Raw genomic sequence first — 27,728 nt, forward strand, 5'->3', positions numbered from 1 at the left:
AAAAAAAGATAATTTTAAGGCTTCCCCAAACACCTGCCTTCAAAAGTCTGCTGCTGAGTCAAGTAACTGCACACTTTGCCCATGCCTCAGAGGAAGTCCTGGCTCCCAAGCGACCTGCTTCCAGCCTCAGGTCTGCCCAGGCTGGTTTCAAGGTTAATCCTGAGTCTTCATTAGCAATGGTGTAAACCATGGTGTAGCACTTTGGTGGTACAGTAGAACACCAACATAATCACGCACCTGTCTCTACTGCGTCTTCCTCCAAAACTCTGCTGTAGTGAATTTTTACAGTCTTGCTGCAAAAAAGTAAAGGCTGTTACAGGCTACAGTGAGGAAAAGACATTAAGACACAAGGGAAACAAACACAGGTTTGGTAATTATACTTTATTGCAACTCCAGTGCTTTGCTCCTGAAGACTCCTTTAGCTAAATTTGTTTCAGGCTTTTTTCCTCCTGTACCAATTAAAACACGATAAGCATGTATAATTTTCTTATTATTTTATTGAAAAGATACATTTAAAAAAATACACAGACATCTTACTATTATGGATTGCTGATAAAGATGCTCTAAAAGTTAATTCTTTTTTTTTTTTTCTCCTTTCTTCCACCTGTAGTCCCCATTATCACACAATGACTCCAGTCTGAACACTGCATATTGATTCACCTTTATAAAAGGGTTGGGGAGGTAAGAAGATAGGTGGGACATTACTGCAATATAGTCAGTAAACAGAGAATATGGTCAATTATAAATATTTTATGTTCTGTACATTATTGCATTAGGGAGCCACAATGTTATGCAGCATCATTACAAAGGAAACTAGTTAGAAATTAAGAAAACAGGATATTTACGTACAAACACATGGATCCATTGTCTTCTTGAACAATGCATGTGAGCTGTGGCAATGTGCAATTGAAAAGCTTTTTTCTCTTTAAACATTGCTTAGCAACACCAGTGAAGAAAAAACAAAAATAAGTTAAATGAAAGTAGCAAACAAGCAGTAATCTTAACTCTATGTTATATGGCTTTCTATTTTTGATTTCTCTAAATAAAGTATGACACAAAAGAAATAATTAAAAGCTTCAGCGTTGCATTGCTTTCAAACATTTGCACAGAAACTAAAAATATTAAAATCAGACGTGATACATCTGTAATACTGCACAAGATACACCAGTACTGGGGTCTAGGACAGCACACAATCCCTGTCGACAAGAGCACACGAAAAAAATGGACGCAATTCTTTTTTGAGATGTTATCTGCTATCAAGCATTTGGTTCTTCTAACTTTTCCTTTTTTCCACATTAGATTATACCCCGTTGCTTTTCAGAGAAGTATTTACATAGGTGTGAGTGAGGAAGACCCTAGTTTTCAAGTCTGTCAGGAAAATATTTTATGTTCCTTGATTCCAAGGTGCATCATACAAATTGAAAAAAAAAAAAAAAAAAGAAAAGAAAGAAAATGAATAGATGCATGACTCTTAAATGGTATAAATTTTATGAGCAATTTAATTTTTAAGCAAATCACACTATTTTGATTAAAAAAATAGAGACAGAGAAAGAGTTGTGTAGACTCCGAAACGCAATGCCATCAATGATGGATTTTATGATGTGGTTGGATGAGGTGTCACGCTGGATGGCACTGCAAAAGAGAAACATTTAAAAAATCTCAACCCCTTTCCTGCTTTCTTTTACCCTTTGTACTGGCCATAGTTATCTCTTTTTTACATCAATAAATTAGTATGGTGCAAAGAGTATGGAGGCAGGCGTTGCCCGGATGGGCCCGTGGGCTGGCCTGAGGAGAGCTGGTGGAATTGCTGGTGCCTGGAACAGGGATGCCGAGGGCCGGGGAGGGAGGGACAGAGCTGACGATACAGCTGCAGCTGCAGCAAGAGGAGATGAGAGGAAAGCAGGTGCCAGTGGCTTAATCATGTCCTTCTGGAATGCAAGTTTTGCCTGGAATAAAACACACACACACAAAAGCAATGTAAATACAGTTCTCCCAACACCCACTTTTACACGAGGGAAGAAGTGAACCCTGACATAGGGAACATTGCGGCTTCTCACAGAAGCCTCATGTCAGCTCCTTAGGAACATTACTTGCACTGTCCTCTTACTCCCAGGACAATTAAAGCAACCAAAGCCTATATTTAAAGATAAATAAATGTCTTGAGTCTAAAGACCATCACACTGATGTTTAGAAAGAAGCATAATTTCCAAGTGAATAACTTTATATAAATTATAACTGTGCATGAAATATTAAAAATACCCCCATGATTAAGACTTCAATATCAAAAGTCAAATTTTCCACTTGCAAAAATGAATTGTAGAACAGTGGAGTGGACAAGATGGGAAGGTGGTATTAGTCAAGTCAGCTTTGCACCTTCCAATGCAGACCTGCTCTTTTCAAAGCAGAAATATTATTTAAGATTGATACCAAAAAGAATTTTTTTGAAATATATATTATTCAGTTTACAATCTACAATCGTTGCTGGTGCTTGTGGTGAAAGAGCTAATCAGAAATAGATACACTCATCTACATCTCTCACTGAAAATGGTTTGCACTACAATCATACATTCATGGAAACAAAGATACTCATGTTCTTTATAATTGGTGGTCTTGCCTTTGCAATATATTATAAAATGATGTATTATACAAGTGAAGAAGATTAGCATGTGCAGAACGTATCGAGTGGGGACATTTAGAGGAAGCCTGCAGCATTTTCATTTGCCTCTATACAATTACAAAGACATATCAATATTTTGGCATTTACAGGCTTTTCATTTGCTTTCTCTTGCACACACACATTTGCATCTGTCTCTTTTCAACCTGTAAACTGTTTTTGTGCCATAGGTGGCAAGCACTTTTCTCTAATGAATAAAATACTGGCTGTGTCAGGAGCAAATAAATATACAAACTGTGCTGTGCTAAAGCCAGCCTGAACTCCGGCTGCAGCTGACTGGCAGAACCAGTTTGGGGGATTCCTGGAAATGCAGGTGGGTGTAAAGGGATTGGCTAGCAGCACAGAGACAGGAGTGGTGTTTGACAGCCAGTGACAGACATGGCCTGAACATACAGGCAGTCAGTTCTCCTAAAGACCTGATGGTTCTTTTTGCACCAACTAACATCCACGCACTGTTCTGTTTTGCTGTATGCAGAGAATGAGCACTGGTATTTTTATATCTTAACATTCTATATCCTTTTCCCTGACTGCATCCACCATAACTTAGAGTTATCTCAGATGTGCAAAAAGACAGAGTATATCCATTGCTGCCTTCAAGGAGAAGAACCCTTGCCCAGCAAAACCAGTACCTTTCCACAGGGCACATGGTTCACTCCCCATTCCACTGATTATTCCCTTCTTTCTAGTAGTTAAGTAACACTTGCAGTGCTGTCTGCAAGCCTTGGACTGGGCAGACAAAATACATAGCTATCTTCAAATCTGATTGCTGTGCAGACTCAGACTGCAGGGGAAGAGAGGCTGCAGAAGCATCAGGTCTGTCATGTTCCTGTCTCTGTGCAGTGGGAGTCCCCAAGGTCACAAATTCACCCAGACAGTGATGAGAAATAAAAATACTTACTGCTAAAATACTTGGGTTGCGCTGCAGTTTGTTGTAAGGACTATATTTAGGTTTCATAGGCTTTCCTGCAACTCTGTCCTTATGCCTTCGGCTGGAAATGTGCTGAAATAAATATCCTCACATTTAATTAGCTGTTTAAACATTTCTCGGTTTTGAGTTTGAAACTGATTTATCAGCAGGGTATGCCTAAGCCCCTGCTTGTAAGATAAAGTAGGTTCTTTAGAGAGAGCAAAGATGAATTTTGCTAAATTAAACATAACAATTTGGAGTATATCAAATAGAGAATCAGAAACTAATCAAATACAGAATATTTTGTGCTTCAAGACAGGCTCTGCAAATTATTGATATTTTGGTTAGTATTTCCTTTTCCACTTGAGGAGCTTTCAACCAGGCACAGCTGTAATCACTAGGTCATAGGGATATTCAGAAGTAAGAGGTAAATTTCCATCTTGCTGATACTGTTCAGTTGTATAAATAATTCAATATTAGCTGAAGGAAGAACCAGTACCCAGAGATATATCTACACATGCAATTTAGTATTATCTTAGAGCTAACTAAAATAACAGGGAATGAGAGGACACAACCACACAGCACAGCACCATCCAGTCAGAGATCCAGGTATCAGAATCACTGTATTTGTATGGGCACAGCTCTGAACCCAGGGCTAATTGGCTCAGACAGACAACAGTTCCACAGTCACACAACAGCTACACTGTTAATGATAATGTTGTTCTACATAATTCAGACATAGCTACAGTATTACCCTACTGGTGATTGATTGTCTCAAAACAATAGATTTGAGTCATGTTTGCCTTCTCACATAGCATTAAACATTATTCCAGCAGACTGAAACAGCACTGAAAGATGAATTCAGGGAACCTCAGTCCAGAATTTCTTATAGTTGGGAGAACAAGGTTCAAATCTCTATCTTGAACCACAGAAAACCTGTAAATGAGATCTTCTATGTCATTCATTGATTCTGACACTTCTGCTTTACAACTCTCAAGCCCATTTTTCTCAGCTGAAACAATGACGTGAACTTGACCTATGATAACATATTTAGAAATAGTTGTGGGATGACAGATAAGAAATACTGAGTTCATTTAGAATTCACCAACACATCTTCACACAGTCCTACACTGCACCTACAACACTGTAACGCAACTTAAACCAACAGAGCTCGAGATACATGCACTTTACCTGTTTAAGCTGAATTTCTGAATTAACATGGACATCACAGATTTCACAATGGAACGTCTTGTTTTGCAGCCCTGAGCCTTTACTGCCATTCTGCACCTTCACTCGGGATCCAGGCCTAGGGTAAGACTTGATGGGACCAGCACCATTCCGAGCTTCGACCATGGTCTTGTGCTTGGAGCCTAACGGGCAAGGAAATGCAGGTGAGTTCACGATCAGCAGCACAAAAGCAAGTCCCTCAGCCTTGGGACTTTGTAACACATTTATCTTCAAGACAGAATGGTTAAAGTCACCACAGACTGGAACTAATGATCACTCTTGTTTTGGTCAGTGTAGTTCCCATGTCCTCAATCTAAAGGCAAGCCAGAAGGCTTTGTGCAAAAAACGGAACAGCAGGCATGCTGGACCTCACTGTTTGGGGGCAGTGTGTGACTGTGTGGCCAAAGTGTTTGCTGATTATTCTTCTGCCAAATTCCATAGAGCCAGTGAACAGCAGACAAGGGTATTAGCCAAGACTGGGACAGGAACCACAGCACTACCTCAAAACCTGCCTGGGAACAGTAATACCTCAATAAATATCCTCTGATTCAGAAGAAATGGCTGCTTTGCCCATTTCAAGAACGGATTACAGCTGTAAAACCAGCTTCAATGGCTTGTTAACAAGCTTTACAGCACCAGCACATCATACACAGACAGAGCACACTAGGCATTGCTGCTTGTGACCCAAAAAAAGATGCATATCTAATCTTCAATAATCAGAAAATTCTAGGACATTTAGGAAACTTAACGAGCCCACCCTAAAATTATCAAAAATATCAAATAACAAAAATTATTCTAAGTTTTACCAGCAAAATAACAGATACCAATGATGAGACAAAATATGAAAGAGAGAGAACACTGCCATTTTAGAAACCTTAAGTGTTATGGAAACCACTAATCATACTGTGATCCTCAGTGCGAAAGTATGAAGGGATCTGATTAGTTAACATGAACTGTAGGGATTCTGTCAGCTAAAAATTTAGAGAGTACATGAAGGACAGTTAAAAAAAAAAATTAGTGCTTTAATAGAATATCAAACACCACACAGGAAACTGCCATTAACAGGACCGGTTTTGCAACTTCGTATTTTAAGTTTTAACTAGAAGACGCTTCAGTGAAGTGTGGCTACCACCTTAATACACTGAATTTTAAAAGTATCAACATACAACAGACTTGTACCGTATGGATACTCACCTGTATTGTGGGCTTCTAGCTGTGAAAGGGAATTCACAGCCACTTTGCATAATGAACAGTAAAGTAGTTTTTTGGCTTTTTCCTCTTCTGACTCAGTAATTGCGCTAGCAGCTCCATTCGTGCTCTTGGAGGATGAGGCAGGTGCTGCAGGTGCTACTGCTGCCACTCCAGGTTTGGGAAGAAAAGGATCCACTTCTGTATTGGACTGCTGACTTGCACTGTTGGGTTTTGCTTTCCCTTTGTCTTCTAAAAGAAACAAAATACATATGTTGTTTTATGCCACACACACAAAAATCATACAGTAATAGTCCGGTGGGTTCAGTGAACGTAACACCACAGGAGGATAATTCATCTCATTTTATAAAAGAGAACAGCATCCTTGAAATTTTGTTAAAGTCCTACAACGAAATGTGTGTAATTTGACAAAAGGAGTGATTTTCCTGTTTTTAAGGTTACCAGTGAATATCAACAAGTTCAACAAATTCATGCCAACTGTTGTTGCTGTCGTGCTGCAGGCGTTGGCAGTTGAAAGGAGCCCAAGCAATCCCAAGGGAAGCCAGGGTTAAGGACTGTGGACAGCACTCAGAAATACGCAGGGCTTTGCCCTAGGGATTAAAAAATATTTCTCAAAAGCAATACATTTGCCTTTGGAAGGGTTCAAGTTTCTCAAAGTCACTGGGAGGACACTGAAAGGCTCCAGCGCCATCTTGACATACATCCCTCATTTCAGTTCCAGGAGTTATGGTAGCTACACACATGAACACAGTAGCTAATATTTTTAGGTTTTTCCAAGAACAATTCCCCATATATTTCAGATGTCCTCTGTGTGCTTTCAATGCAATGCATTCCTTTATCACTTCACTAGATGAGTCAATCATCTGTGCTCCTACGAGACCAGTAGGCAGGTATTACTTCACTTTGCAGATGGCGATCACAAAGCAAGAGATAAAATGTCCCAGCTGTGCCTACAAAGGAACTTTGTGCCAGAGCCAGTATTCAAATGCTCCCTGCTTGCATGCTGCCTTCAAGGGCTCGTTGCATTTGAAGCTGTTCAACTGCAGGCCTTGTGACCACAAGCCATATTAGCTGCCAGCAGGAAAACAAGCTCCATCCATAACAAATATGGGATGGGAGGGGGGCAGTGCAGTGGTGCTGGTATGAGCAACTCCGAAAAAACAGACATGAGAAATGACTGAATAAGTGTCACTCTGAACAACTGGAATCAAATTTCATCATCTAAGAAAGTACATCATCTACGTAAGAGCAACCTCCCCATTTGAAACCCATGGCTTAGTTTGAAACAGAGTTGAACTGACTTAAAAAACTAGGCTCTATTTTGAGCATTTATTTTTTAAACATGGACCCTTGCACTTTGTGTTTACAGCTACCAGACTCTGTCTTAACATGCCTTTGTGTATCAGGCCAAGACTGTGCTATCAAGAACTCTGAAAACAGGACTGTACCCACTCAAACAAACACTTTAAAGTGTGTATGAACTATGAATAGCCATCCTGAAACTAAACCCCACAGTTGTTGGCATATTTCCCAGAAGTGCATTGCAGTACATTGATTTTAGATTGTTATAAACCAGGAGGAAGAAAATTCTAATAAAAGAACTATTATTTTTTAAAATAACAATAAAAATACTTTGAAACTACACAATACGAACTGTAGTAAACATTGAAAACGGTCAAGTACAAAGACTACTATTATGACCAAATTAATGTTAAAACCAGATTCTGAAGGTATTTTGATTAATAAAGTATGACAAAAGAAACTGATGTTAAATTTTACTTCATAGGCTATATAATTTTAAAGTCTCCATAGCAATAAGTCACATCTGTGAAAATCCAGAATACTTTATATGACTTATGAGTCTTCATAAAATACAGTTTAAATAAATAACATTTGCTAACATTCTAAATTAAAGATTTTTCAATATGGAAAATTTCTCAGAGGTGCTAACATCTACAAATGAAATACACTGAACAGCTGTCATTGCAAATTTACATTACCAAAAACCAGAATCATTGTTGTTGTTTTTGTTCTATGCAATTCTATGCCAAACTGCAAAGGGCATAGCACCAGGATATATGTGAACCAGAGTGGAATAAAGGAAGGTTCCACAGTATTTTGCATTTCAGGCCTTATAGGAAAAATACACCTACAGAACTGCAAGCTGTATGTTAACATATACCAACTACAGTGCTAGTTTGGGTTTGGTCGTTTTTTTATGTTGTTCTCCACGTATTTTTTTATGTTGTTCCCCATGTTTGGTTTTTTTTTAATGTAAGCATAAAAATTTGGTGCTTTTGAAACACCTCCTGGAGATAGAAATTATCACCCCTGTGCAACAAGCACAGTGCTTACCCTCCAGCCCACAGCCCCTGCCTACACTGATCCCACTTGACCACAAGTGGGAGCAGACTTTGTTTTGCCATCAAGTGTCTGTGGAGTAAGATCCCAAGATATGGAAGAAGATCATGGGCCACCAATTATCATAACACGTGATGGTTCTCCAACACTGAATTTAACAGAGGATTGAAAAATTACAGATTTAATTTCCCACTTCTCCTCACTTAGCTGGCCAACAGCTGATGTAGTATGTTGATTTTTATAATACTCCCTAGATTTACAGTGTTTTCACTGATCATATTCCAACAATTCTGGAGTATACAACACGTAACAAACTAACAAGGAAACTTCTACAAAACTAGAGAGAAGTTACCAGCATGCAGCTGGGCTCAATTGTGCCAGTATCGCAGCTTTTGGAAAGAACCTCAGTTCACATAATAATTCCATCATTTGGAAAGCTTCCTGACACAAATAAGCTCTTCATCGATGGAAATGTGTAAGGAGAGACATACGCCCCTCTATGAATTAATGTTTCCTTCCACCATTCTAAATGTTTAATGCAGAACATCTTCAGAGATCATAACTGTAAGGTTATTATACAGTTTAACTCCCACAGAAAGTACACGGAGCTAAGTGCATATTTGTCACTGCAGTGGGGCCAGAACTGGGTTTTCCTGGCTTCTAAAATCAGAAAATTGCACTTCTCCAAATGGGCTTTTGATAACAGCTTATTGTTTCAATCCACAGAATTCAAAACACCATTACTTACAGTTTTATGTTTGAGACAGAAATGCCAACTATTCAACTGTGCAAAGCACAGGAAATGCAAATTGCATATATATACAAAGCACAAAGATGATTACTCTTTTATTTGTACTTATAGTACAGAGCTAACAAATAATACCTGCACACAGAAATCAAAAAATATAACTGTTAATGGCTGCACGCATACCCATACTTCCAAACTATAATTACTTTATGAAATGCATGTGATGCAGCTGTAGGATTACAGTCCTCTTGCTATTTCTGAAAGTATTATTGAGAGTAGGCTCAGGGTTGTTCTGATCTCCACGTGGGTCGAGACCAATAGAGCCACACAGAGCCCAAACAAGTGCAGGAGTGAGTCCATCCTGCCTGGACCGTGGACACACCAGCTGCTGCTGCACAGCTTAGCAGAGCACAGCTGGAAGCATGGCACCAGGGCAGTACCAGCCTACTCCCTGAAGGCAGTAGCTGTGATTCAATCTGCATCAGGGTCAGGTTGAAATGCTCACACCAAAACTCATGTGCAAGAAGTTAATTTAAAATCTAATTTGTACTGTTTTCCTATATCTGTGTTCCTTTTCCATGCAGAAAAGCCGTATTTCATCTGTCTTAAATTCCTGTCTTTAATTCCAGAAAAGTAAATTGATGATTCAGGTTCTTACTGAAGCCTGAATTTATTCTGAAGTAGAGCCCAGGGAAAATAACTAAAGCAAGCTAATTAAGTATTGCTTTGGGCTTGGTAATACCAATGCTTTTCTCACCCATTACATTGTTTTAATTCTGCTTTGAAGTTGTTTTCACATATTTCTGCTTGTTTGACTCATGCTTGTGTCAGCGCCATGTTAAAATTCAAGACTTACTTATCTGATCAGTACTGCCTCATTTTGACTACACATACCAAAGTCAGGATGCTGCAGGGTAACACCTGGCAGGTTCAAACCTACAGGTTCTACTATCTCACTTCTACAGCTGAAGTGAATCACTGACCTTTGCAGGTCATGCCACTCTCACTACAGTTGCTGTGGCATAGACGACAGGTCCTAGCCATTAATGGTGCTTTTTTTTGAGGATGATGCTTTGGTGCACATTTAGAAAGACGTTTTAGTTTGGAATTCATGAACTCATACATGCTATTTTCAACAACAAAGAAAGGAACTTAATATTCAGATCCTTAATTCAGAATTTACATTCTTGATGAAAATATAAAAAATGTGAATTTAAAACTCATATATTGTTGGGGAGGATGAAAGTTTGGTAAGAAAGTTTCACAGGTATGTAGGGTTGGCAGAAAGGTCTGTGAATGTAGAAACTGGGGATGAGACAGAAATGAAAGCAAGTTTTGATGCAGAGTAAAAGATGTTTTGCTGAAACTGATCGCTGAGTAACTGAGAAGGCAAAGGTTGGAGATGAGTTGGAAGGAGATTTCTAGGAGTAGGACAAAGGTATGTGACTACAAACAAAGACATGTTTTTCACCAAGTAAATAAGTCTCAAGAAGACCATAAGTAAATAGAAAACATGTCTTTACCAAAAAGAGAGATATGGCAGGCAAACAAGAAATGTTGATGTAGCAAGAAGAAGAAGAAAGGTCTGAGAATTTTCCACTGTAAGCTTAAATTGCAACTTACTTACTCTTGTGATTGGATAAATGACTGTAATATGGTGATGGTAGTAGTTATGATAGGCTATAGGCAAATGTAAAGGTATTGTGTATGGTGCTCATTGGTTGTTATGTGTTAAGATACTCTGCAAAGAAAAGTATATAATGCTTTGTAACTTGAACAGAAAGTGGCTTCAGGTATGCCTACAGCTGTGGCTGGCAGCTGTAGGGCTGGCTCTGGATACCCACTCCCTGAAATGCTGTAACTTCGCCTATGCAAGAAACAGCTTTCAAGAGAGCCGCCTGAAGTCCAGACATCCTTCGTGAAACTTTCTCCTATATATATAAATCCAGAAATCTAAAAAGTTGTTCAATATCAAAAATGTTCATTGCTACCTGCACCCCACAACATGCCTATCTGCCCAGTTTTTATCACTGACGATACATAAAACAGCTTTACAATAAAGTTCTGTTCCACAACAGCTTGTTCAAATAGCACTTAGAATTAAAATATCCAAGGTACAGATGATACGTGATACACTTGCAAGAACCCTTTCCAATACATATGCTAAAAGCTTTTAGATACGAAGTTCTGCTACAATCCTAATAACGTTTACAAAACTGTCACGTAAATTTTCTGCTGTGTGTAATAAATAAATTTGCTCTTGCTGTGACAGTAACAAAATAATGTTTCAATTACTGAAAATACATATTTTGTGTGTGCCTGCATGTGATAAAAAGTATAACTTTGCACTTGCCTGCTTCTCTTCTCCACCAGAAACTGGGACTATTGCCCACAACCTGTGCTGAAGGCTGAGCACACAGACAGGAAGGATCCTGGGACCGAGAACAGCTGCCCAGCACTGACTGTGATGGAGCTGGCTTCCCACTGGGAAGACACCATGCCATGCTGACAACCACCCACTGCCCAGCTTCAGCTTCACACCTTCCCTTGTGCCAGGTCCTTCACTGCATCCCCTAGCTCCAGGCACTGAACAGCAGCCATACACAAAGTAGTCACAGAAAAAGGGCAGCACAGACACTGCAAAGTGGCCACTGCTGTTCTACAACCTTACACTGAAGCTCTTTTGAGAGATTCACTCATTTGCCATCCTAGATGTAGAAATCTGTTTTTGTATTTCTTTTACTGGATCACACAATAGTGGACACTGCCAAGTTAGAAGAGAGCATAATGAAAAAATTACTTTTGGCAGTAAAATGTTTATTATTCTCCATTGTAAAGGTAAGAAAATAGTAAAAACCTGTGCTTCTTTTCTTCTTGAAAAACATGAAGGAAAGAGCCACACAATTTCTGCGGAGATATACGTACAGCTTTTTACCGGCTAGGCTCGTAGTTCAATGCCTTAGAAAGCCTCGGGCAGCCTAGAGAGGTAGCACGGGCAATCCAGCATTTCAGTAGCTCTAAAAGCAGCAAATGTATTAGCTGCAAAGCTGCTATCACCGGCAGAAGCAAAGAGGGAGAAATACAGCCTTCAGTTTGCCTAATTCCTGCAATTAGAGCTTTCAAAAAGAAACAGACAACAAGAGATGTTTGCAGGAAGAGTTGCAAAGGCAAAGAGGGGGGGCCCCCCTTGGTCCTTTCTTTTATTCGGAGAAGGGGAAAGGGGAGGACTGGGGGTGGACCCGGGGTGACCGGCCAGTCAGACACTGCTAAAGAGTTGGAGTTACATTTGGTTTTGCCCGCGCTTGGAACAAAGGAGTTCAGGAGCACATGGCAGAGGCAAGGCCTGGCTTGTCTCGGAGAGTGGGAAGGGAAGCTCGGAACAGGCAGCAACAAATTTCCAATGCAATTTCCAGCTTAAACCAGCCACACTATTTTTTTGCTGTATTAGAAAAACACTGTGTAACTCAGTCACTGCATGGTTATCAGGGCAATACAACTGGTGAGCACAACTGATGCACATTTAGGGGCAAAACCTTTGGTTCAATCAGCCTTGTTTATGGTCGTGCCTTACAATACCACATCACTACCGAAAGAACAACCATTTAAAGAAAGGACAGTCTGGTGATCCTGAACACTTTCAACTAACTTCTAACTATGTCACTTCCTATGGTAACTAAAATAAAAAGTGATTTATGAAAGGAAATGTTCATATTTTATTTATGGGATACTGAAAGCGTGGTGCAAAGATCGGCTTATGATAGCCTTGAGTTCACATAAGTTGTGCTACAGGGAGCTGATATTAGTTTGAAGTGTTGATTTTGGAGACTAAGGGAGAGTTTGAAGGAAAGCAAACATATCTCCCATACTGGTAAAGCTGTACTGAGCGAAAGAGATTTTCAGGTTCTCCCTGTAATTTCAACAGCTCCAGATATGCCCGTTAATATTGGGCTGCATTAAACAACCTTTGAAGCATGCAGTGATTGCAGAATGGGACAAGGAAATCAATGAGACTGTCAGAGTATTGTATTAAATGTGCTTTGCCCAAACAACTGTGTAGCAAAGGTAAAATCAGTTGCATTAATAATAGCAGTAGACAGTCCAAGAAATTTTGCTGAAAAGCTTATCAGTAAAGCTAAATTAGCATCAAAAAACACAAAGTAAAAATTTGCCTGTTGAAAAATTAAAATTCTCAGTTTAAATTTGACATGTTAAATGCTTGGCATGTATGAAACAAATTTTAAAAGTGACAAATTTAATTACATTTTTTTCCCCCACACTTTATAAAATATACCCACTGATAATGCTGAAGATAGGTGAGTTACTTGAACAGTAACTCAATAGTTACCATTTGACCTCTCTGTTCTAAGCTTTCTGCACACTGAAGAAGTTGTTCCCCAGACCAAATGATCAGTTTAAGAGCAGAGATGACAGCTGCAGACAGACAGGTATGAAACCACAGAGACACAACAACCAGTCACTGACACAGGCACCATTGTGGCAGTCAAACTTCTCACAAGTGTTTTTCTGTTTTTCAGTCCATCACAATGAAACAGAAATTTTCAGAGGTGAGAATAAAAGAAGTTTTGCAGCTGATTGCAGGGAACTCTTCACAAATAGGCCCAGGCAAAGCAGGAAGCTGTTTGGAAGCTGGTTTCAATGGTTGTGTGTGGTAGGTGCAAGACAGCATTTGAAAGTGTATTACGAAAAACATACAAAGGTATGGAGAGCTTTGAAAGGGAAGGACATAAATTTGGAGAGAGAAAACTCAGTAGCTTGACCCGTAGCACAGAAATATTGTAACAAAATTGCAGCATTTAAAACAAAAACATTAGAGAGATCACAGTCGAAGAGATAACAAGCCTGGCTAAATGTAATTAAGGGAGCTGTTAAGAAACCACAACAAAATAAAATCAAGGTGGGGAAAACTTATTTAGTCACACTGTACTTGTAGGACTGCCTAACCAAACCTTAGGATCTACCCTGGAACACAGGTCTGGGGATACAACGAGAACACCCACAAATAATTATACTGGAAACAATAGCTGCTGTATATCTCTTTGGCCTGAAATAAGATTTGAAGGGAGGAGATGATTAGTGACTGAATTAACAGGATGACAAGAAGGGCCTCCTTCAGTGTATTAGCAGAAAAGTTACCGAATAGCTCCAGTAAGAAAAGCAAGTTTCAAAACAGTGCTCTCCACAGAAAAGCATTTTCTTCTGGTTCACAACGCTTTAGAGGAATAAAGCACACAAGCACACAATTCATTCTTCTTCTTACCAAGGAAAAGATGAACACTGTAAGTAATATATGCCATAAAGACAACAGCAGGACAGCAATTAAGTTACTATTGGTCACAACCTTTACAGCATTTCTAAGTACTCTGCATCTCAGCATCACTCAAAAAAACCCAACAAAAACAACAAAGAGCATTAGATTATTTCTTCACACTCATTAAGACAGAGTTAGCAAACCTGGATAAGGTATTTCAAAATCTTTTTTATCTGCACATTTGCTGAATAATGAGACTCTAATGGCTGTCAGACAAAATACCTACTTTCTCACCAGTTGTGCAGTCTACTGAGAAATGAGGCTGAAAAACCCGTAGGGCTCTGTTCTAGAAAAATTCCACTGCAAACCTACATGCAAATCAGACAGCACAGTGTATCTATTAACTCTTTGGTTACTTTTAGTTTTTGTAAAATGTTTTTTCTTGTACTTCAGGCCTGTATGAAAAAGAGCTATGTTTTATATAATGAAATAAATCTTACTTATTTCATTCTTAAAGAACAAATTTTGTCTCTATACAAAGATGAGAAACAAATGGAAGCTATAAATATAAAGCTTTTAATCTCAAACACAAATGTGCCCTGATATAAGCTGCAACATATTTTCTCAAGATACTGAAGCTACATCAGGAAATGTCTGGATGGCTGTGCAGTATTAGGTGAACTCAGCAGCTAGACTGATTATTTGATTAACTGCATCACTACACTCCAACAGGCTGAGCCAAAGTATCTTTTTTCACTTCAGAAGTATTGCTTGCATGGCTATGGTACAGCAGTGATTTTGCCAATTTCTTAGATATTTTATTTCTGATTTGGAATACCAAAGGCTCTTACAAAGGAACCTGTGTTTTTTTCAGAGAACAAAAATACTTGTGACTGATTAAAGATGTAATGTTACAAAGGTTTGGTTTTGCAATTCTGATTCGGTTTAATTTTTATGAAAGTGGACTGATGAGAATTAGAAAATATTCAGAAATACAAATAGTTCTGCAAGTATAAAACCTTGCTCCGCAAAATCTACTTCTGTACCTATTTAGACACTTTCCTGAACTGAAAGTTCCTGCTGCTTCAATTACTGGGATGTCTGAGATGATCCTGCTGTATTGCCTATGATTTTTAATCAATTCCTTAGACATTTGGAGATGCTTAGGGAATTGGCTTAGATTGACTGGCTAGTGTCTATTTTACAAGACAAGATCAAGAAAAATCTGTATGCACTCACCAGGCAGGGGAAGAAAAAAAAAATACACATTGCCACATACATATAAAGCATATAGTAAAATAACTGCAAAAATTGTTATGTATCAACAAAGGGCATTCACATTTCAAAAGCCTCTTATTTAATAATTCAACACAATGCAATTTCTCTGTGCAAAAGCTAGAGGAATAAGAAGGGTTGATTTTGTACTGTTAGCCAAAATGCAGGAATGTATGTAGTATGTCTGGAGAAAACAAACCAACTTTGAACAGTCACTTAAGGCCATTTGTGTTGTGTCTCCATGTCACCTGCTGATCTTTAATGATATTTTACAGAAGGCATGTTGTATTAGAATTCTCTTTTCCTAATCTGAAAAGAGATTATTACAATTTCCAGCTTCCTCCTCCTCCTCCAGTTTTTAGACCTAATAGGGTGAACAAGTAACTATGGCAAATGCAGCACATTACTTCTGGAGAAAATCAACTTGTCTACAAACACCAATACAGAGCAATTTCCTAGTGTACAGTGCCAATATCTGATTTCTCAGTGACATGTTGACAGGTTGGGAAAATTATCACTAGAAGTTTGTTCTGAGTGTTGTAAAACTCAGCAAGATCACTAGCACTACAGTACTGGCAACTGAAAACAAGGTGGATCTAAAACACAGCTAGCAAGTGTGAATGCTAATTTAAAGAGTATCCATAAAGTGAGATCATCCAAAAGGTCAGTCCTCCTGGGTTCTGTTGCTTTATAGACAAGTATATTTGCTTTCATCTTTTTTGAGCTATGCCAGTCTGTTTTGGCTGGAATAGGAAAATTTTGCATTGGAAAATTTTAATATGGTGTGAGCAAAGCTTGAAATACAGTGTAAGATCTGCTGTTACAAAATATGACTCTCCTCTGGGTGAAAGCAAATGTTTTTTGCTAGTTATAAACTTATCTTTTTCTGACACCAGTCATCTATTATTTTGAAAATATTTTATACTCCCATTCCAAATTCTGCTACATCTATTTTTTATGTCCTGGGATGCAAACTTTCTATAGTACTGCACTGTCTTTTAAACTTTTTAATAATGTAGGAATTCTTAGAAAAATAACTTTCAAAGATTATAACAAACATACAGTATTCTGCACAGTCATTCTTCACTTCTGCTTAGTCTCAGTTCATCATCCCAACTGTAAAAATAACACTGGCTCCCTCATTTATGAATCTGAAATATATTACTAGAAACATATTTCACTTGCTGCTTGTGCAAAAAAAAAAATCTTAAAACTCTGTGCTCAGATGCTGAAGTGCTTTGGAACTCAGTATGAAGTTTATGGGCATCTAAATAAAAGAATCAAGGAGAACTGACACACAGTGCAAGTACATTCTCATGGGCATGTGTCTGAACTACTCACTCGGTACTTGCCCAGGCAGAACTGCCATTAAAGTCAGCTATGAAACACTCATCTTCAATTCAGTTAACTGCATCTACAATTGTGTATTCTCACCCACTTCATAGCAGGTTTGCCTGAGGACTGTGAGTATTCAGCCATGCCCTCAAGATTTGACAAATAAATTGCATTTCAGATATAACTTGTCTAATCAACACTAAAATATTTTCCCTCTCCTTGAAAACAAGTAATAAGGAAATAATGAGTAGACTAATGTTTGTATAGTTTTTCTACTATAGGAAATGTAGTATATTTCCCCCTTCACCACTGAAGCAACAGCATTGGTCCTGACCCATTCTTTTACATTTGGACACTAAATTCATTCATTCAAGGGCTTAGAGAAAAGGGTAAAACTTAAATTTTGCAGATTCAACACAGCCTTTAATTTTGCGCAAATGGACATAGAGAAAACTTTATTCAACTACCAACTGTATGAATAATCACCAGAATCCTGTCATTTATTCTCTTGATACCAATGAAAAATACATATCTGGTATCAGAAGAACTGCCTTATTTCCTTAGTAATATGTTGAGTCAATAAGTTTTGTGACAGTATTGAGTACAGACGAAGTTACTCCTCCCAAGGTTGTTAAAAAAACCCAACAGAACCAGCAGGTGTCTTTTTAGCAAGTTTTCCCTTCTCAATGATTTAAAGGGCTAATTTCAGTCCTGTATAAATAAAAAGAATTTTTATTGATTTGGCTGTCTTAATCATTTAAAAACAAAACTAGGCTTTGGTTCACAAAGTAATTTTTCGTAGGCAAAAAAATCCTGTCACTCATCATCAAAATAATAACCATCTAAAGGTGATAGAAGGACATATTTTACTTCTCTCACTTGCAAATTTTACAAAATCTCACTACATAACCCTTATGACACTTCTGGATCATCTTTCATCCTAACAGGAAATTGCAAAGCAGATGAGTGATACTGGTATCTCAGTCTCAACTCTCTTTTTTCCAGATGCTTGTTTTTGGTCCCACTTTTCCCTCTTTCCCACTTCCTCACCTGAAATCTCAAGAACTCTTGTAATAGTATGTTGTAAAGACAATAATGAGTAAAGAAGGATGTGATACATAATAGTTCTGATGGTTCCAACTCACTCGTATTATGCCCTCTGTGGGAACGTACATACAAACATTTGCTAGTAATTTTTGTTATTTCATATTCACCTTACTATCAATTCCCCTATCACCATCATCCTAGTAAAAAAAAAATCTTCTTGGGATATTCAACAGGAAATTCTATATTCAATCGTTAACAGAACAAACAAGAAAAACAGATGCCTGATTTCCCAGAATAAAAGAGGTGCTGAAAGATTCAATGTATATAAAAGGATTCTTTAAATGACCACATACATCTAGCTAAAAATATCCCAGTAGCTGGTTGCATCCCTGGCCCTGCTACCATTGTCCAGCAACACCGGTAGAGTCAATTCTGCTTGGCCAAATGCCCACCTCTACTTCTCCTTGAAGAAAGAAAAACTTTGTCTCATTTTAAGAATGCTGGTTAAAAAATGCTATGAAATTCACATTTTTAGAACTTGAGTAAGTAGAAATACTAGAGGTATACAGTTCTAATGATATAGGACACATGAATGCTCAAGCACAGAGCAGAGCACCCGAAAGAGTCTTATTTCATCTTACAGTATATTTTCGACCCAAAGCTTATGCTTATTTTACTGCAGGAAAAGAAAAACCTTACCATTCCTTCAAAAGAAACCCTGGTTGCATACATTTCTGATTGCTATAATAACTGGAGAGAGAAAAGTTTGACCTTTTCAGTTCAAACAAGAATTGCACCAGCTCATCAATGTACATGTGTCAGCTGCAGAGATTGTTTTGCAGTTAATGGCACCTATAATCAGTTTTCAGTACAGGTGCAGAATTTGAAACGTGCTAGCATTATAGACAGACCAACAATTTCCAGGAGCTCCCAGGAGCTTATCAACACCAAAATGCACAGTATGACTGCTTTTCCATTCAGATTTAAAGACACACATGGAAAGATGAGGTCTGAATATCCACTTTTCAAAAGTATCAACAGTAAGGCTGGCAGGGAAGAAAGTGTTTAAAGATCCCAACCTATTAGAATGATTTCCTGATAACAGACTTTGACTTGCTAATCTTTCTTTTGGCTCACCTTTCATTCTAAGAACATAAACCAAACAGCCACTTCCTGAAAGAGCTGCTGAAATTACCTGTCAGAAAATGTCCAGAAGCTATTTACTATTAAATCAAATAAAGGCATTGTATGTGCCATGAATTTAAGTACACATATGGTACTTGCAACAGTGTAACTGTGAAGAATTTATGAGCATTTATTGATCATATTTTATATTATCAATTGTAAAAACACTGTGGTCAAGCAGGAAATTCTATGCTGTGCCATTACCTCTGTTTTGGGGCTAGAGTTTCAACAGATGGCAATATAGAATGATCTTCATATGGCTGTAAAACACTGAATGAAAAAGGAACAAACCTTACCATTCTCAGAGGATGTAATGGAAAAATGCCCTTAAAATGACCCTCCTTGGTGGCTGAATCAGATTGAATTTACTACTCAGTTGACGGTAAACTAATACCTTTACCTAACAGAAATATGCATGTGCTTAGCAGGCACTATCTGAATCCACATAAACACAGATGCATGGTTACTTTATACAGAATAGCTTCAGCAGAATTCTTTATGTCAGCATAAATGTGAAGAACTGATGAGGCTCATCAGTAGCTTTTGATGGAGGCCAGACATAAGCACAAGCATCCTTTTTGAAGGGCATAAGACAGAACCTCTAAATAGGGCACACTAACACTCTGGGGGACAGCAACCCAAACACCTCATTGTCCTGTTCCTCTCCTAGAGCCTCTCCCTATCCCTGCCCCACCCTCAAAATTCAACTTTGCCCCAACCTATTTTGAGGTCTAGAGGACTTTGGTACATTACACAGAATTATAAGACTGAAGAATAGTTAGAAACACCCTAAGCTTTGAGGTTCTTAGAAAGGTATCTGTGTGACAAATAACCTCAAGTTTCCCAGAACAGACACACCACAGTTCAGCTGGGGAGATTGTTATGTCTGTGGCTCCTAGCTACTTCTGAAGGATCATATAAGAAACAGTTTATTTGAGCTACATAAACAAGCCATTCCTTTAAAATGTGTGGAAAAGAAGGTGATAAATGGAAACAAATGTTAAGGTGAAAAGGAATTTTACTAAGAGATCTGGTATCATTTTTAGCATTGCTCCAAGTAAAGAGCTGCATGTAAAAGTTCAGAATTTAAGCACTAGCAGAAATATTTTTAAAATAAGCAATGAAAGCAAGATGACTCAGGGAGTGTCCTGATGGTGGACTTGTGAAATACAAACTGAGCCCTCCACTGGGCCATTTCACCTCATTGGTAGCTGATGAATACACAGCACTGGCAACGGGGACACTGGAGAAATCCAACATATCCTGACTAAATGTGATTCAACATGTTGCACACTGCTTTAGGAATAAAAGGAAAAAACACTCAGTTTTGTTGTGAAAGCATCCACAGATAGCCCTTGATGAACTAAAACCCAGAGACAAGACCTCAAGGTCAACTTTTCTAAGTCTGACAAAGCTTGGAGTTGCCAATGGGCCAACTAATTACCATGTGTACAAGATATCAAGTCATTTATTAGATCCATCAACAGGTCCAGGCTATTTTCCAAATGTCATCTACTTCACTCAGTGTCAGACACTGTGCCACACTCCAGCATGACAATGTTCCTCAGAATAAACCTCCAGCTAGTTTGAGTTATGCAGCTGTAATGACTGGAATAACTCTTACAGGACCCACTTAGGATCAAGAAGCTGGCAAAAAACATTGGCATCAAAGCTCCTTCCTGCCATTCTTGCCATACACAGCAGATCAGCACAGTGCTGCTCATATGCTGGAATGTCATCACTGTGACCCTGTGCCTGCCTGTTGAGCTGCCCTGAGACAGTGCCACAGAGCAAAGCTGTAGTACAAAGGGTCAGGATTTGAAAGAGGTTCTAGATTTGGCCTAGTTAGGTGTGAAATGTTCTCTATTCCTGTACCAGCTGAACAAAATGGAGTTTCATAGAGCATTCAAAGGGTTCACCTCCTGTTTCCCAAGCAGCAGAGTCTTCTGCTGTTACTGGAATAAGGACCGAACCTGAAATGCCCATACCTATCATTTCATAAACAGGCACAAGGCCAATAGAGCATATAGCAAATGATCAAAGGCAGAAAGAAGATTACCTTTTATGATCTGAAATATGATTTTGACTCGAGTAGTTTAAAACAGTTGCATTTACTTTCCGATTTTCACATCAAAGCAAAATGCAAAGAAGTTGATACCACATCATTTGTATGCTTCATTTTGAACTATTTATTTTGATTTAGAAGTATGATCAAAGAATTCCTCTTTGCTTGATAAGTAAACAGTGACATTTCAATCCAGTCATTACCATATTCATTCCTGAAGGATTCATCACTGTAAGCATCTGGACTATGCTGACCTGGGGTCACAGACACCATCTTCTACTGCATTCTTAGAGCTATATTTAAACCACACTTTAAATATTCTACACGATGTTGTGTACTGGTTATTACCCCCGCCCTTTTCTAAGCAATGCCATACATACACGTATCCTTCTGTGCAGCCATCCTGAAAACCCTGGGCTTCCACAGGGACGGAAGGGAATACTTGCCACTCTACTGAGTTTGCATGGCTAAGCTTTGGTAGTAGGAGGGCTGCAGAGGTGGCTTCTGTGAAAAGCTGTCAGGTTTCCCTTGTGTTTGACAGAACTCGACCCACAAGCTTTTTGCTATATTTTCTCTCCCCTGCCCAGCTGAGGGTGGGAGGGGGAGAGGGGCTTTGGTGGGCACCTGGTATCCAGCCAGGATCAACCCACCACAGCAAGAGCAGCAGTTAAGTGCTATTAACACAGCTGTTCTGTAACCACATCTCAAAGCAGCTACAAAAAAGCTTGCAGTGTCACAGTAGTGATTTTCTAGGATATGAAACTGTTCTATAGCCATTGCTAGACCTTCCCTGTGTGGTTTGAGAAACTGTGTGGGAGACAGGTTATGAATGCATCCCCTGTGGCCACCCCTAATCTGCAAATACCTATCAGGACAGGCAGAGATGGCCCAGCTAGAGTAGGAGAACAGAAACCTTGTCACACAATCTGTAGAGATCTTTTCCTGTCTCCAGAGTGAACATGGTAGGATGGTGGTATTTACAAGTACCAATAAACAAGTATTTTCTGAACGGCAAGGAGCTGTGAGCTTAGACAATGAGATCACATAGTAGCCTAACAAAGTAGGAGTACAAACTTTTCAATTAAACCCATTGATATCCACTTACCTGAGGTTGCAGCCACTTGCACCATTCCTGCACTATGGCTTTATCCTTATATGTTTGCATCAATTTACAAAATCCAAGTCACACTGTATTATTAACATTAGCAGGGAAGAACACCCTCACAATGTGGACATTGTCATGCTCAGACCACAGTCACCCCTTTCCATTTGGCCAAGACCACTTTTCTCTGCAGGAGCCCATGTTCTTCTGGAAACATCCCAAAAAACCTTAAAGATTAATTTAACTTTTGTAGCTCTACCAGCAGCCACGTTTCTCAAGCTGAAAGGAACAGCTTTTGAGAGACCACTGCATCATAAATTTTGAAAAATAAGGACTGGATGAATTAGTGTTTTGCCTTTGGTAGATTCATCACTAGCTGAGCTAACAGTGAAATTATTGTTCCTGTTAGTACTATAGTGGTGACTTCTGACATATAAGTGTTTTGGACTTCATGCTATGTCTGACCCAAAGAACACATAGCTCTGTAGCAAACTTAACCTGACATTTTAGTTCAAGATGTGACAACTGTTCTGTCTGGTGAGCTCCAAATCATTCATCATTATCTCATTCAAAATGACAGTACATCAGAAAGGGTGCTACTCATGCCTGTTCTGTCTCTTTATTAGCAGATCTACGTAAGAGAATAACTGCAGTTTATCAGTTTACTGTAATGCTCCCTACCCTTTCTGCACTAATACCCATGGAAGTAGAGCAGGTAACAAAAGATCACAAGACCTTAAAACTGCCTTCTCTGTATAGCTTCTCTTTCTACTCTCCCATACAGAAGAAAAGGACACCAGAAATTATTTACTGCTTGATGAACGTTTCTCAGGAACTCTCCAAAGTACAATGGCTGAACAGCAGCTTCCCAAGTGGTGGAGTTTAATTCTCTTCCTTGATTTCATTTAGTTTATGTGCATCTAATGCAATTTTTTCAGACCTACAACACACATACACACTTTCAGATTCCCCATCCTGAAGGCAGAGTCCCTGGTCAGTCAGCAGGTCAAGCAAAACAGAGATCATATGGCAGCATCTTTCAGGATGGACCATAAGTTAGGACTTCTCATCTACATAGGTGCCAATTTTCATCAAATTTATAGGATTCATAGGACTAATTTATAGGATTAAAATCTCTTAATCTCTCTTTTTTTTTTTTTATTTTTGGACAGTAGGCAATACAGTCAAAATTGTGAAGACACAGCCAGAAAATAACAAAGACAGGAATAGATGATATGACCATAAGTCTCATTTCCTCTGGAAATCAGGATGAAAAAAAGACCACAAATACAAACATAAACTGAAATTCTTAGCATTGGAGATCTAAGGAAAATAAAAACATTCCTAGAAAGTTAATATATAGTACTAATGCATTTCTCAGAGAATGAGAGCTGTGTCAAAAGATTCAGAAAAAGACTGTGTAAATTAATCTGCTCCAAAGCAAAAAAAATTAAAAAAAAAAAAAAAAAAATCCCCAATGGCAACTTAATGACTGCTTTAGTTGCAATAAGCATTATGGTAAGGAACGAAACATAAGGTAAAGAATCGATATAGTATCTGTAAGGGAAACTTTAGCTGAACAAAACTATGGTTTGTTCCAAGTCTGGCAAAACCCCCAATCTTCAAGATGTTCACCATCTCTGTGAGCAGCTTTCCCTACAAATACAGAGAATTTTCTCCAAGTTTGGGTTTTTTCCTCCCAAACATCCCATCCTCAGTCTCCTGTACAGCAGTAAGGGGCTCTGAGGAGCCTACTCTCCACAGAGAATTCCACTGTTCTCCTGATGGGAAGAAAGTGTTCAACTAAATTGTCACTGGGATTTATTTTTAATGTACAAACAGTTGCAGTGGTATAATCCAAAAGACAGATGGTAATCTGTCTAATTTGTATAGAGTAATTAACAGCATAAAACAACACCCTGTCAAAACAGGGCAATTAGAAAAAATATCAAGAGCAGGTTTCCCTTTTGATTGGTTGTATTATTTTATCAAAAACTGAATGTAGATTTTAGATACACTGCAGAGGAAAGGAAAGAATTCATTTAATTCGGACCTCATAGTCTGGCAAAAGAAACACAAGACAGTTCCAGACCTGTGGAAGAGATGATGGAGTTTGTACAAGATAATGAAACTTGTTATCTGGACCTCAACTTTTGGCATCGGAGAGGGAGGGCATTATACAATTACATTATCACAGATGAATTCTTATCATGTTAAATCCTCTAAAGTCTTAACTGATACTCTACTTCAGCAGTTGTATGAGTTCTTACCATGCACATGTGGGGCAGTAAGCTATCTTAAATAAAGCTATTTTTGATATTTCAGAGAGTAAAATATTTATCAAATATTTTAAATCTCTTCCTGTTCAGTAGTCCACTTTATATTTAGATCAATGGCAGACTGCTACGGTTTTATAGTAGCAGGGCTTGTTTACCTAAAGATGCTACTTGGGTTTAGCTCATCTCTCTCAAAACCAAAATGTGATTTTCTAGATAAATCAACCCAAAATTTGGCATCCATTGTCATTGTTAAGGACTAAAGATAGTTTTGATGCTGCTGTGAAAAGAGCAGGATGACAAATAATCACAAATACCTTTTTTGAGTTGGGATATTTTTTTTGGTTATTTTTAATGCACATGTCAAAAAACTGTGTTATTCACCTCACAGCACCCGAGTCAAGATCAGCTGTGGTGAAGAGGATAATAAATGGCTCCCTAGCAGAAGCAAATTTATCAGCAGTAGTCTACTGGACTGACAGTTGGGTAGTCCACAGTAGGGGCCTTCTCCTGAATAACACTGTCAGCGAGTTCATAAAGTCTCCTGTTTCATTCAGTAATACAATACTGACAGAGCAGAAACTCAAGCAACTTCACTGCTATTAGTGTTGCTGATCTTCCTCAGATTACTAATCTGAAGGGTAAAAAAAAAAAAAAAAAAAAAGTGATGTTGAAGCACTAATGAGCTGTGAAAGTCAGGAAATACCCAGGCCACAAGGCTTCACATTTCTGTAGGTGTGTTTTCCAATTAGAGCAACACTGTCTTATTCAGAAAGGAAAAATTTCTTACAAAGGTTTCCTGTGCTTCAGCCAAATACATAACCTCATACTTCACCACATCCATCCACTATGGCCATAAGAACATCCATACTTTCTAAGAGTAAATTTCATAGGTTTAAGAAAAATACACTTTAGCATTCAGAGGCACCAGTTTTTTCACAGATGTGAAAAAGCAATTTGAGAGTATCAAACCAAATCAATTCTGTACAATAAAGCATAGCAAACAGTTTAGAAAAGACAAGTTACGGATCACTATCATGCAACCAAATTCTCTCATACAAACACAAAAAAAGGAGAAAGCAAAGGATCTATAGAACAAAAAGTTTCCATTGACCTGATTTGTCAGAGATGTTGGCTGTGACTGGCGTGGTGGAGCAGCCCGTGTTAACCTTTGCACTGTCCTTGGAAGAACCAGCTTTGGGTTTGCTTTTCGTTGCCTCTAGTGCTTTGACCTTCTTGGCATGTTTACTTCCTTTGTAGTGGGCCTCGGCCTGGCTCTACAAAGGAGAACAAATCAGGCTCACTTTTTTTTGCACTTGTATATAATACAATGGATGACAAGGCAGAAAAGTGACACTTTCAATAGTAGGCACCATATTATTCCACCTAAAAATTTTTAATAGCTTTATACTAACAGTTTTCATGGATGTAAGTTCTTATATACTCAAATGACATGATTTTAATGAATATTGCATGTTTTCAGTAACTTGGAAAAACAGGCTTCGAGATTACATAGAGCTCTGTCACTCCTAATGTAATTCTTTACTTCTATGGTGCTTAAAGATTTAAAGGACTATATAAATGTAAACACATCCAATTCAGAAAAATGCTACTCAATTTTCATGTAGCATTCCTTAGTCTTTATTGCTTGCAGTTAGAAAGATGAACCGTGCTGTAACATGATTAAATAATCCGTTTTTCCTTCTGTTTGATCTAGTACAAATGCCATAAAATACTTTCACCTTCGCACTAACAGCAACTGAAACAACTGAAAATTGAAAAAGTATGACTTTTCTATTAGATCAAGCAAGAAGGGTTAAAATGAGGAAATACCATACCTGTAAACTTCAGTAGACCCAAGTACAACACAGAAAACTAAATACTTGTCAGTCTTGATTGCTTTATAAATTGCCTTGAATATTATTTTTCAAATACTAAGAAAATTGGAACCTGAAGAACAGGGAGAAGAGAAGCTTTTTTAAATTATTATTATTTATTTTGGCTGGAGTTTATATATAATATACTCTTCCTAATCTGCCCAAAGAGAACAGTAGAAATATGTACTGAGATGTTTATTTCACCTCTGTCTTAAAACTATCTTCAGAAACTACGTCAGTGTTTTTCAAGTTGCACAGCTAAAGCTAGACACATAAATATCTGCCCATTTTTTTCAGTGCTATTGAGCCCCCTTCATTGTTCCTGACTCTATATAATCAGATGCCTTGACAAATCAGGCCACGTTGTTAGAAGCAAAACTAAGGAACTACATACTTAATACAAAACTTCAAAGCTTGGAAATTTCAGCTAATGAATTTAAGTGTTTTTATTGACTTCTTAATGAATTAATTTACCAAATAATGGCCAAGAAAAAAGTCCCATCCAAACCAGGTTTTTTTCATTAGACTGTACTATTCAGCAATAGCTTTGCATTATTAATATTTCCAAACACAGTTTTAAAACATTATTTCACTATAAACATTATACCACTAGGTGCCTCTATTGAAGGTTACATATTAACCACAGAAGTTAATATTGTTGTTTACTTCAATTTAAAACACTCAGAGAAAGCATGCTTCTTGTAAGCACATCTTGGAACCTGGCATATAAAACATCAGTGCAAGTAAACTTTCACTCTGTTCATGCAAAACCACATTCATTCTCTCTTGTCAATCAATTATCAACTATTTTATTTAGTTCACTGTTAAATGAAGCGAGCCATGAAACAAGTCACATGCTTTCTACAGAGAGCAACTATAATATCTAAGATGCTTGAACTCCATAAAGAGTGCTGCCATAAGGAGGAAAACTCTTTTAAGATCAGCAGAAATGGGCATTACAATACAGTCACCTTGGGACAGCATGTAATAACAGCTTTATCATATGACAGAGTAGAAGTGAAGAGTAGAAACAGCTGGAGCGGGCAAAAGAACAGACAGCATGTTGGAGTCCTCACACAAGTTATTGGCACTGTTAAACTGATGGAGAACTGTTGCTAAAACAGAGGAGTGAAGTTCTTATACACCAGAACTTCTTAAATGATTATACACC

At 38.2% G+C, this 27,728-nt stretch overlaps 1 protein-coding gene across 10 annotated transcripts in view; it reads right to left on the bottom strand.

Annotated features, from left to right (window-relative positions):
* Positions 1-479: 479 nt before the first annotated feature.
* Positions 480-27,728, bottom strand: part of ZNF385B (zinc finger protein 385B) — a 165,572-nt gene continuing 138,323 nt past the window's right edge. For all 10 annotated transcript variants that reach the window (XM_042041117.1, XM_042041116.1, XM_042041115.1 and 7 more), the window contains 5 exons: positions 25,795-25,957; positions 6,003-6,248; positions 4,773-4,951; positions 3,573-3,674; positions 480-1,946 (listed from right to left, as the gene is read on the bottom strand). In XM_042041117.1, the coding sequence (XP_041897051.1) occupies positions 1,728-1,946; positions 3,573-3,674; positions 4,773-4,951; positions 6,003-6,248; positions 25,795-25,957 (909 nt within the window). In that variant the 3' untranslated portion in view covers positions 480-1,727. The remainder of the gene's footprint in view (positions 1,947-3,572; positions 3,675-4,772; positions 4,952-6,002; positions 6,249-25,794; positions 25,958-27,728) is intronic.

This window comes from Corvus kubaryi, unplaced genomic scaffold (genome assembly GCF_017639235.1).
Source record: "Corvus kubaryi isolate FWS band 111438036 unplaced genomic scaffold, C.kubaryi_AGA036_p1.0 37396, whole genome shotgun sequence".
NCBI lineage: Eukaryota > Metazoa > Chordata > Aves > Passeriformes > Corvidae > Corvus > Corvus kubaryi.